The following is a 12197-nucleotide window of genomic DNA, read 5'->3' as shown; positions in this document are numbered from 1 at the left end:
GCCTACCTCCTTGTTGTACCTGCTTGTCTCCACGAAGAAGTTCTACACACTTCACACGACGAGCCGACAGCAGGACATCTCGGATTTACTCGCACCCTCCGCCGCATTCAAGACAAGTATGACTGGCCCCGACTGTCTGCCGATGTCGCACATTGTGTGAAAACCTGCTGAGATTGTCAGCAACGAAAGACCCCTCCCAAACGACCAGCAGGATTTCTGAACCCCATTGAACCTCCCTCAAGGCCCTTTCAGCAGATCGGCATGGACTTGCTCGGCCCTTTTCCAACGTCAACATCTGGAAATAAGTGGATCATCATAGCGACCGACTATCTGACCCGCTACGCTGAGGCGAAAGCCCTACCGAACAGAACAGCAGCAGAAGTCGCCAAATTTTTAGTGGAGTGCATTCTTCTTCGATACGGCGCCCCCGATGTGCTCATCACGGACAGAGGAACAGCTTTCACGGCGAAACTAACGCAAGCCATCCTGGGTTACAGCCAAATCAGCCACCGGAGGACAGCTGCATACCATCCGCAGACCAATGGACTGACCGAGCGCCTGAACAAAACCTGGGATGTCATCCTGCCTTACGCCGTCTTCGCCTACAACACCGCAGTGCAGGAGACCACCCAGATGACGCCTTTTAGGCTCGTCCATAGCAGGGAGGCCACGACCACGCTAGACGCCCTGCTGCCCAACGTTACAGAAGAAGAGAACGTCGACGTTGCCACCTACCTTCAACGCACAGAAGAAGCTCGAAGGCTTGCCCGATTACGGATCAAAGATCAGCAGCGGACCGACGCCAGACGCTACAACCTACGAAGACGCAACGCGGAATACAAGCCAGGAGACCAAGTCTGGGTTTGGACGCCCATTCGCCACCGTGGATTGAGTGAAAAGCTTTTGCGCCGCTATTTCGACCCATGCAAGGTTCTTCGTCGGCTAGGTGAACTGGATTATGAAGTCATCCCTGACGCAATGACTGCATCCCAGCGACGTCGCGTACGACCAGAAGTTGTCCATGTAGTCCATCTGAAGCCGTATTATGCGCGCTAAAGGACGCTGCATTTCCATACTCTATTTTCGCAAGATCTGTTTTATTTGTTACTAGTCGCATTATTTCTTTTAATGCATCGGGTCGATGCTTCTTTGAGAGGGGAGTAATGCCACAAATATTTGCAGTGTTTGTTCGTTCTTCAAATCTGCCGCCACACTACTTTATCGCTTTGTTTGCGATGCAAGACGCGACTAGATTTATCTCGATTGATCGCAGCCAGGCAGAGCTGATTCTACATTTTTCCGGAATGTTCAGGTAACTTTGCACACTTTATCTCGAAAGTCCGCTATCAGCTTTAAATTGAGCACGGCCGACAGCGGCGGGCATTCTGTTCGACGACCGCCGAGCACGCTTGTCGCTTCTCCGCAGCCGAGTGATTCAGTCCATTGTGGGCGCAAGTCAGTCCAATAAACAGTTTTCTTTTAGAAGACATTTTGTCCGTCTTCATCGCTCCTTCGACTGCCGTCACCACTACTTGACAATATCATGAAGGGTATTGATGAAGATGCGTTCCAAATGCTTCTGGCCAAGCAGCCGGACACTGTGGTCTCTGTCGTCAGCTTGTGCCAGAGCTATGAGGAGCTCCGCAAGCAACGCGTCCTCACTCGCCGCACCGTACAGCATGCCGAGGTCCTGTCCACTGATGCCGTGATCGCAGGAGGGGCTCAGCTCATGCACGATATTCAGCAGTTCATCAGAGAAGGGGTTGCACATCAACTGGTGCTCGTCCTTGGAGTTCAGGACCCACCACCAGCGCTGACTCTCACCCTTGAGAAGACGATCTGAGCCCAAGCCGTGGAGGCCCTGCCACCCCTTCCTCAGCAACCTGTGGCTGCCCCTCTTATGTACGCCGCTATTCTGGCCAGACCACCATCCCATCCCTTTGGCCCTCTCCAAGACGCCGCTAAAGCGCCACCGCCTTCTACACCCCCGCCCATTTTCTCGTATCGGGCTCACGTGGCACAACCGTTGCCTCGCTTCGCACAGGCAGTCCCTCACTACGGTCGTCCGTGGCATACTTGCGACAACAGGCCCATTTGTTTTGGCTGCAGCTTTGCTGGTGATGTAGCCCGCCACTGCCGCAGTTGTCCTTCGTCTGCTGACGTCTTGCTGTCATCTGCGTACGGGTCCTCCACGCAGCAACATCACATGCACGCTGAGCCACTGTATCCTGCCTTCTCCACCGACCGCCAGGCTGCCACCTCTCGCCGTTCCCCTTCTCCGCGGCGCTGTTCCATCTCTCCTTTGCGCCATCGTGTCTACCCTTCCACTGCGGAAAACTAGTGAGCGCAGTTCCCGAGGCAAAACCTGCACCCCCTGCGAACTCTACAAGGCCTCTGATATCACCAACAAACGTTATTGATGTTTTTGTTGAAGGTGTTGCAACATGCACTCTCGTGGACACCGGGGCTGCTGTCTCAATTATGGACGCTAAATATTGTCGCAGACTGAAGAAAGTTATGACGCCATTTTCTGGAGTTTCTCTTCGCACTGCTATTCCCAGTAGGTCGAGCCGCTCACAGCATGCACAGCACAAGTCATTATTCAAGACATCTTGTACAAAATTCAATTCCTAATCCTATCCTCTTGCTGACATGACGTAATTCTAGGATGGGACTTTCTGTCTGAATACTCTGCCATCAATCATCGATTGCACCCGCGCCGTCTGCCCTGCCCAGTGCCTCCCCGGCCAAACCGTCTTTTGAGTATCCAGCCAACGTACATCTGTCTCACGATTATGAGCTCCCTGCAAACTCCTTTGTCCTTGTGTCCCTCTCGTGCACCTTGCCACGCGACCAGCCTGCCATACCTGTACTTTGCCGCAAGATCCTGCCGCTTCCCTTCGCTGTCTTCACGGTGACCTCCCGAACGACATCCATGCTTGGCAGCAACCCCCTGCCATCTTCTGTGACCCTGATTCATGGTGAATGCCTTGAGCGCGTTGAACCGGCTGAACTCCTGAAAGTCGTCGGCGAACGTGAAACTGTTCTTCCTTCATCACTGGACTCTCTTAATCCTGTTCCCCTGCCACCCCCACCGCCGTCTGACATCCTGCATATCGCCATCGATCAAGGTCTCAATTCTACGTGCTGTGACCAGCTGTTCTACCTTTTGCACCAATTTCGTTCATCGTTTTGACGCGTGCCAGTCTCCCCTCGGGCGTTCTTCAGATGTCCACCATACCATCAATACTGGCTCCCATCCACCCTTGTGACAGCGCCCATATAGCGTGTCAGCAACAGAGCGTCGAGTCATAACCGAGCAAGTGGATGACATGCTCGAGCACGGGATTAAAAAGCCGTCGCACAGCCCTTGGTCATCCCCGGTCATGCTGGTGCGAAAGAAAGATGACTCCATCAAATTCTGTGTGGATTATCGCTTCCTGAACACAATAACGAGGAAAGACATCTATCCTCTGCCACGCATAGATGACCCCCCTGATTGTCTGCAAGGTGCGAAATTCTTTTCATCACTGGATCTGCGTTCTGGATATTGGCAAATCCCCATGGCCGAATGCAACTGTGAAAAAACTGCTTTCGTTTTGCCCGATGTACTATACGAATTTAATGTCATGCCCTTTGGCCTTTGCAATGCCCCTGCAGCATTTGAATGCATGATGGATAACGTCTTGCGTGGCTTGCGCTGGAAGACATGTCTTTGCTACCTAGATGACATCGTCGTTTTCTCGGCTGACTTCTCCACACATCTGACTCGGCTGCGCCAAATGTTGGCCTGCCTCACCACCGCCGGCCTGCAATTAAATTTGAAGAAATGCCACTTTGGAGCTCGCCAACTGACCATACTCGGCCATGTCGTATCCAAAGCCGGCATCCTTCTGGATCCGGCAAAGCTCAATGCAGCTGCCGGTTTTCCAAAGCCGTCTAATCTCAAAGAACTGCAGCTACCACGTCGACACATCTTTGTCATTACAATTCATTATTTTACTAGGGAGTAGCATGCATAAGCTTTTTTTTAGAACCTGCAGTGACTGCTAGTTTTTTCCACTTCTGTCATGCTTTCCTTTCACCCATGTCTTGCCCCACACAATAAACAAAGTTGCATACAAAACAGAAAGTCAGACTTGCCTTGTGAACAATCAAGTTTGCAGCAGTGTTGTTAGGTGTGTATAGAACTTTAGGGTTACTGTACAGCACATGGACAAGAATTCCAATTTGCTCCTTCTGGTACTCTGAAATTCCAATGTCTGAAACACAAGAAAACAAGCAACTAATTCAGCATAATTCTTTCTTAATCTCAATAGTTACCCTCTACACTAATATCAAGTCTGATATAGGACAGAGACCTCTGCCAGTGATCTTCACCTGCCCCTACCTTTCACCAGCTGTGGCCATCCCATCCCAGAAAAAATCCTAACCTCATGGCTGTCTTCCTCTTCTGTAACACGCTGAAGAACAGACAGCCTTTCAAGCAGCTGGCCTCTGTACATGGCTTTCATAGCTCTGATAACACGCTAGTTCAAAGGCACTGCAGCACGATTTCTCGCTTTCATTACAAAGCGAAGCTTTGATAAAAGTCAGTCACTCTGGGACGTTAAACCCCATAAACCATAAACCGTATAAAAGTTGTCACACTACTAATTGAAACTGCGCTCTTCAGTCAACAATTTTTCATCTAGTTCAGACTATTAAAAAATCTGCTTAACCTGAATCCTTTTTGCAGTCAAAAAGTCTTTGATTAAATAATAAACGAGGTTCCATTGCATGCAAAAGCACTGTACAAAATTAAATATGTGAAACAGACCATTAACACACAACGTTTTTATAAATTATTTTGTTCCCTTGCAGTGTATCTTAAATATTAAATGTACTTACTAAGGTTGATGTCTTCAGCCTCACTGGACATGCTTTCCTCTGACTTTTCTACCTTTCCACAAACCATGCGTTGCATTCCCAGCCAAATTCTCAAAAGGCCATACTGTGGCTTTTGTCGCTTCACCTGTTAAATACGTAATACAACTTACATGCTCTTACAATCAAGATGAATAAATCAAAAATTTTATATGTCAGATAATTTGCCCTAGTATTCAGTGCAGCAGTACTATATATGTTGCAGCCAAAGAGCTGACGCCCAGCCTAAATTAAACACTACACTTGAACACATAAAAAAAATAAGTACCATCACACATAGTGTGAACTACATCGCACAAGCGATCACGTGGTGTAGCTCATACTGAGCGCGATAATACACTGTATCACCTTGCCAAAACGTATCAGCTGCAGTGCAAGATGCAGATCATAACCTTTACTTTGGTAAAATAATTTATTGATTTGGCTTAATAAATGTGTCAGAAGAAACAAAGAGGTTCAAAAGCTTTTTTACTTGTTCATGGCAACAAACTTTGAACAGTTAATACAAGCCAGTCTGCTTCAATACAATGTATGCAAACTGCACCACACTTTCAAAACTGAAAAGTGAGGTCACCTTGTCCAAAATTTCATGGCTGTTTGAAGGAGTGCTCTCATCATCCAAGACAGTAGCATTATGAAGCAGAGTGGAGTTTGTGTCATTGAGACTGTGGCACGCATCCTGAGGCAACTGCAAAGCCAACTCAGAGATCTCTTGCACAGCAGTTTCAAAAAGATTAAACCTGTGCAACTGCAAGAAAAAAGAAAAAAAAAACACTTAAAAAGCAGAGAACAATTTTTCAAAAATCAATATGAGCACTTCTTTCTTTTAACCCTTAGTGAATGCTCATTTGCTTAAAGAGAGAAACCGCAACATTAATAATTAATGGTAGACTTGCGTTAAGATAAACTAAGTTGAACCAAACTTGCTAGTAGTTGAGTAATTTGTTTTGTAAATAATATGATAATTAGGCCACAAATGTGCAGATTACTTTTTTTAGTGAAGTCAAACCTGAGTAAACTTCAGTAAAATTTTACTACTTTCGTCATGCCACAGACACTCGTTTTCACTTGGACCTTTTAGATGGCTGTCTTTTGCATTCACTTCATACTGCCTCTCAGGGCAGACCAATAAATGCAATACACAGGCATGATAAGCTAGGCATTCATGTACTCACATCATCAGCAAGCTTTGAGATTCTTTTGTGGGCTACTGACAAGTTCCAACGGTCAAGAGCAAGCTATTGCAAGAAAGAAAACACAACACACCATCACAAAACTGCATATAAGAGCAAAGCCAATGCTCATACACTTGAAACCAACTTATGGTTTTTGCCCCTTTAAAGGTTTATGACGGCCTCAGCTCGTCATGAGTGATTGCGACTTTTTCGCTTAAGCGAGCTCACCTCGTTATGGGTATTTCGTTACTTTCTGAATAGCTTTTGACGAGCACAGGTTGTCAAATGATGTTTTTCCTTTTAAAACAACATAGATGGCAGTAGCATTTCACATCACAAAAAAAAAATTAGACAATTTGGTATCGTTTTTTTTTTATGAGCCCCCTTAAAGGCTTTTTAAACTCCACTTCTGAACATGAAAGTTGAAGTTCTAGTAATCCACTATAGATTCAGTGAAAATCTATCAGCAGCATATGTGAGAAAAAAAGAAGCCTAACTTCCCAAGCAATACTAAAATCAGGACTACTTCAGAAACCTTTAGTTACCTTGAAGTAAATGCACTTATGAAGGCTGCGAGTTTGCCATCCAACTACTTCATATTTTTATTTGTTTTGAACAAAGGTTAATTTGCTAAACAACAGCTTATAGCACCTTAATCACAATTCAGGCATATAAAAGTTCCCAAAATGAACAAGTGGCGATGAGATGCATCGGTGCAATATCTCCCAAAGCTTGCCTGCTTTCATGACCACATAAGGGTGGACGTGCATCCTAATCCTACTTAGAGCACAGAGAGGCCACAAGCAAGGTGCAAAGTTTGCAGTCATGCATCTCAGCCACTGCTTTCAGTGACTGGAAACTTTCTTCCTCCAACAGTGCATGGGGACAAAAATAATGTCATGGCACAAGGGTGGTGAAAAATCTTCATTGCACACTAGGCTAGGCAGCAGCCTGGAATTGTGAAGTGCACAACAGTGGTCACACAAACAAGTACCGAAATGAAACTTAACTTCATGTCTTATAACTAACTGCAAGTAAAGTTTTTTAGAAGAGCTCCTATGGTGTATAAATTTTTCGTTTCATTAATGCAGCACAAGCCCAAGATGTGATACTGGCTAACAACAAAAAACATTTCAGATGACCACTGAAGTGGCATGCTCAGCTCCTCATTATATATGTAGTGTCAGCAATGACAGTTACATAAAAAGCAATTCAAATAGAAAAAAATCCTTTCCCTTCATAAACATTTTTGTAAAAGGAGATACCAGCAACTGGCAGTGAAATAAACAATGCAAAAAAAGAATGCAAGAAAAATTTCTAGAAAAGAGGTTAGCACACCCCTCACTATCAAACTTTACTTTGTGCCAATAGCCATGTACCCTCTAGCACCAACTCATGCCCAGAGTGAAAACGCAAAGTGGAGAGTTACACAAAACCAAAACCACATGTCCATGACTTCATCTCGAAGTAGCCTCTGGCAGCACTCACTCTGACTAAGAACCAAAGCTATTAGTTGGTGGTGCCATTTTGATGGATGTGCAAGCTGCCACAGCATTCACTTTATGACTGGCTGAGAGCGATGCAGCTAGCTACACAGAAAAACACCACATCCAGTCACTATGTTGTGCCACACGCCAAGCTACTACCCTGTAAAATGTGTTCCTCACCGTATCAGCAAGTTTCTTGAGGTCTACTTGTCGCTTCAGCTCTGAAGATAGCAGTGCCACTTCCTTGCTTGTTAGGTTGCAGAAATGTAGACGAAGATCAGTCTGCAAAACACAGTGCACAAGCACCCAGCCATGCAGCAATCTTGGGTACTAAAGCATTTTCTATACAAAACAAGAATCCATTTCCATGCAAGACAGGTTAAAGATTAAAGCAAGTGCCTATAAGATGTTTCACGAGGAATAAAGTTTGGCAACTAGGATTATATAGGCCTAAAATACAACCTTTGTCCATAAACTTCCGAGACTAAGTCCACTAAAAAAAAATGTGTTTAACATTGAAATCATTTGTGCAGCACCCCTTCGAAATAATCTCCCTTGAAGTCTACACACAGGTTCCAACACCTCTTGATGTCTTGGAAACAGTTGGAAAACGCTTCTTTTGGCAGGGCTGTCAGCTCTTTTCTCGTGGAGTCTTGAATGGCCCCCACGCTCCCCATCCAGCTACCTTTCAGGGCTCTCTTCACACGAGGAAACAGGAAAAAAATTGCATGGGGAGAGGTCAGGCGAGTATGGCGGATGGGGAAGTACAGTAATGCTGTGCTTGGCGAGAAATTTTGTCACGCTGAGAGCAGTGTGCGGTCTTGCGTTATCGTGGAGAAGGCTCCATTGTCCAGATGGCCATAAGTCAGGGCGACGGCGTTACAGTGCATCACGCATGTGTTGGAGCACGCGGATATAAAACTCCTGATTCATTGTCTGCCCTTGTGGGATGAACTCGTGGTGTATGACACCTCTGGCATTGAAAAAAAACTATCAGCATCGTCTTTGTTTTGGTCTTCTGTCGCCGCCGCTTTCTCGACGCTGGAGAGCTTGTGGACCGCCATTTGACGCTCTAAATCTTTGTTTGAGGATCGCATTGAAAACATCATGTTTCGTCTTCAGCAATGATGCTGTCAACGAATGCAGCATCATGAAGGAGCTCATACGTCTGTGTGGCTGTCTTGCCAAGCTTCACACAGAATTTTATGTTTACACACTGTTCAAGGTGGACGTCCATCTCTCCACATTCACTCACAGTAGAATGCGCAGACAACTAGTGACAACGTATTTTTCTACATGTAGTGCCATCTAGCGGCTGCCACAGCAATTAACATAAATAGATCAGGTTAGCCCGAAAAGATGGTGCTAAACATACGCACCAACAAGTGTTTTGGGGAATCACTTCCAGAGAAGAAAATAAATCAGTCTCGAAACTTTACGGACAGAGGTTGTATATGTTAGGGATGTAATAGCTTAGACAGCAACACGCCAGTGCCATCAGCAATTTTTTTCCATCCATACTTTTTGCCCTACTTTCTCTTTAATTCAATTTTGGCACATCAGTGCACTGCACTAATTTTTACTAAAAGGAGATGAACATAATCGAGGCAACCTTCATGTTGCACTAACTACAAGAATCTCGCAACGCGCGAGATCCACAAGGCTTTAAAGGTCAGCATTCAATACTCACAACACTTTCTGACGTTGCTGAGGCATTTAAGATGAACACATTGGGCAATTTGTGGTATTCACAAAATGAGGCTGTAAGAACCTCTGGTGACAGCAGCAAAGCCTGGAAACAAAAAGGTGTATTTATAATGTGCACAGTTGTGTGCCTATATTAGTAAATTATATTTAATTCTGAAACAACAGCACCTCTTGCTTTTTTTGAAAAGACAAAGAAATGGCTATGTATGGCCAGCTAAGGAAATGGAAATCTATTGATAGCACTTCCCTTTCTTTCCGGCATGCACACCAGAAGGACACTCAATGCAAAGACCTCAACAGTGGTACACAACTAAGAGTGTCCGGTGCCAACTTCCAGCTTAGCACTCAGCAATATAAAATGCTAATATACTGAAATATAAATACACTCCTAAAATACGCCTTAAAAAGTGGTGTTAGTTGTTGCACTTCACAGTGTATGAATTCAAGAGGTCAGTCTACAGGCTAGCATAACCTTGAAATCCCTCCATACTCAAACAATTTCCCTTCATCATTTTTGGAGTAAATCTATGGTTGCAATGCTGAAGTTTCTAGTACTCAACCAGTCCCTTTTAAAAAACTGAAATCAATAAGCAATTCAATAACATTTTAGCACAGAGAAAAAACAGTTGTGCTTTCCTCAGCACATCATATGTTTTAGTGCCTACATATTGCCAGTCAGGCAGACGGTGCTGATGACTTTTGGAGCACAAACTAACCATATTTACTTGAGTGTAGGCAGCCTCAATTCTAAGCTGACATCCTAAAGTTGAAGGTCAAATAAAAAAAAAAACTTTCCTTGAATGCAAGCCGGCCAAAAAAATAATTCAGAACAACAGCATGGACAGCGTGCAAACAGCATTTATTTCCATGAACATGCTCCCGCTCACTCGTCCTCGTCATAGCTGACCTCCTGATCACAGTCCTCTTTACAGTGCACAATATTCTGTGCCATCAAGTGCATTGAAAATACTGCACTTTTGGAATGAGCGTGCAACCAAGCTTTCCGGGATGTCATCCGAGGGTGCAACGATTTAGCTATAGCTATAACTCCTAGCTATGCATGCTTAATGCAGCCTGTTGGAGCTAGCTCGCGTGTTTCGCTGATCCCGTGGAGTGCCTTGCTCTCTTGCCAGCCCTCTCGCTTTGGTTTGTAGCTCTTCTGTGGTCAGTGAAAGTGCCGTTGACCTCCACGATTTCACAAAATCTGCCAGTACAGTACAGATTCCACTTCAGGATGGTTCCCTTTCTTTGGGCCGTGAAGGCCTTCCTTGTTGCGGCGCAAGCAAAAAGTTAATCTAGAGTACGACAAAATCCTCGATTCTAAGCCGACCTAGGAGTTTCATACCTCGTGTTTTTTTAAAAATTATCAGCCTAGACATGAATAAAAACGGTATTTGGTTTGTGGGCGGAACATCAAAATATTTGCAGAACACCGAGGTCATGAGGATACCTGCAATCACTTGAGCATAATACCTGCTGCACAAATTCATTAGGAAACTCAAGCCATCATTTGTCACTGAAATACAATTGTGCAATTTCCCCATAGGCTGGTCACCCAGTTATTCCTTCATTCTTGATTGTAGCTTCTCAGCAACAGTGCCAACTGTTCGGATAGCTGGTAACGTGCAGTTATATTCACATTTATAGCACAAAAGGATGAGGACTGCAGAGATGTAACACAGGTACTGCAACATTTACAAATTTTCCTCCCTTCATATAAGATAAGCAACTAGTGCATAACTTTCAAAAGCCAACCATACCAAGCTCCTTACCATACCAAAGTCCCTCTTCTTTTGCACTCTGTTTCTGTGTAACAAAATTTACACAACTCATTACCAACAAAGAGGTTGTCAGTGATATGGTTACACATCAATTTCACCATGACCAGATTATAAAAATGTTTGCATTAGCGACAATGGGTTTTTGGGCTTCTGTTGATGCCACAGTTCAACAAAGGGTCACCCATACTGCAATCATGCCTAGCCCACTAGATGTCTTGCAGTTCTGTGATCTGCCAAAGCAATTCAGTGGCTTTGATATTCTGCTAGTGAGCACAAATTCACAGGCTCGACCTCAGTAGTGACATTCGCATTTTGATGGAGGAAAAACACAAAAATGCTGGTGCACTGCTATTTTGATATAAGCTAAAAAATACCAGGTGGTTGAAATTACGGTATACACACGAGTAAAAGCCTCATCTTTTTTTTTTTTAATTTTGATGGGGTGGAACTCTGACATGAAAGTGGCACTTTTCCACTGAATTTTTTCGACCACACTGGGACCCACATTATGCCTATACTGCATGTGCTATGACCCACATTTTAAACAAATTAGCACAAGCTATGTGGATCCTTCATAAAGATAATGCATTGAAAGCCTGGATCATACGGCAACCAGCGGCAACTGCCTGCAATATAAAAAAGGCTAGCAAAGCACTTTATTGGAAGATGTGATGTTACCCCAAGTTATTCCGAATAAGAATAAGAATATGGCAGCAGTCGCAGTCCCATAGCTCTCCATGGAATGTCTGCACAAGGAAAATGAGCACGCATAGAACGCCACTGTTGAAGGAAGACATTTTAATGCGTGAGCATTAGAGGGGACATGTCGTGGTAAACAGAGCGAAGCCCTAAGAGTGAAGCCCTGCCCACTGGATTGTGAGCAAACTGCCCACCATGGCATGTGGCAGTTAATTAATGATCTGGCGCGAGAGGTTGCATGGGAAGAGCAATTTGGGTAGGAGTTAGCGGGCTTCGGAATGAGCTGCACTGTTCACAATACAGCACATTTATCAGTCTATAGCCGATGCATACATATTACAGTAGAATCTCAATGATACGATCATGGTTTATACGAATTTCCGGGTGATATGAATTTGGGAAGTTCCCTGGCCCATGGGCAG

General features: G+C 44.8%; 1 protein-coding gene across 1 annotated transcript in view; it reads right to left on the bottom strand.

Moving 5' to 3' along the window:
• LOC144114980 (ATP-binding cassette sub-family A member 2-like) overlaps window positions 1-12197 on the bottom strand; it is a 146463-nt gene that overhangs the window by 118072 nt on the left and 16194 nt on the right. The window contains exons 7-12 of the mRNA XM_077649061.1: window positions 9279-9380; window positions 7769-7870; window positions 6102-6164; window positions 5501-5674; window positions 4891-5014; window positions 4144-4262 (exon numbers count right to left, since the gene is read on the bottom strand). Coding sequence (XP_077505187.1) covers window positions 4144-4262; window positions 4891-5014; window positions 5501-5674; window positions 6102-6164; window positions 7769-7870; window positions 9279-9380 — 684 coding nt within the window. The remainder of the gene's footprint in view (window positions 1-4143; window positions 4263-4890; window positions 5015-5500; window positions 5675-6101; window positions 6165-7768; window positions 7871-9278; window positions 9381-12197) is intronic.

Source organism: Amblyomma americanum, chromosome 1 (genome assembly GCF_052857255.1).
Source record: "Amblyomma americanum isolate KBUSLIRL-KWMA chromosome 1, ASM5285725v1, whole genome shotgun sequence".
NCBI classification, from domain to species: domain Eukaryota; kingdom Metazoa; phylum Arthropoda; class Arachnida; order Ixodida; family Ixodidae; genus Amblyomma; species Amblyomma americanum.
Note: the sequence above shows the minus strand (reverse complement) of the source record. Positions and strands in the feature narration are given on the sequence as shown.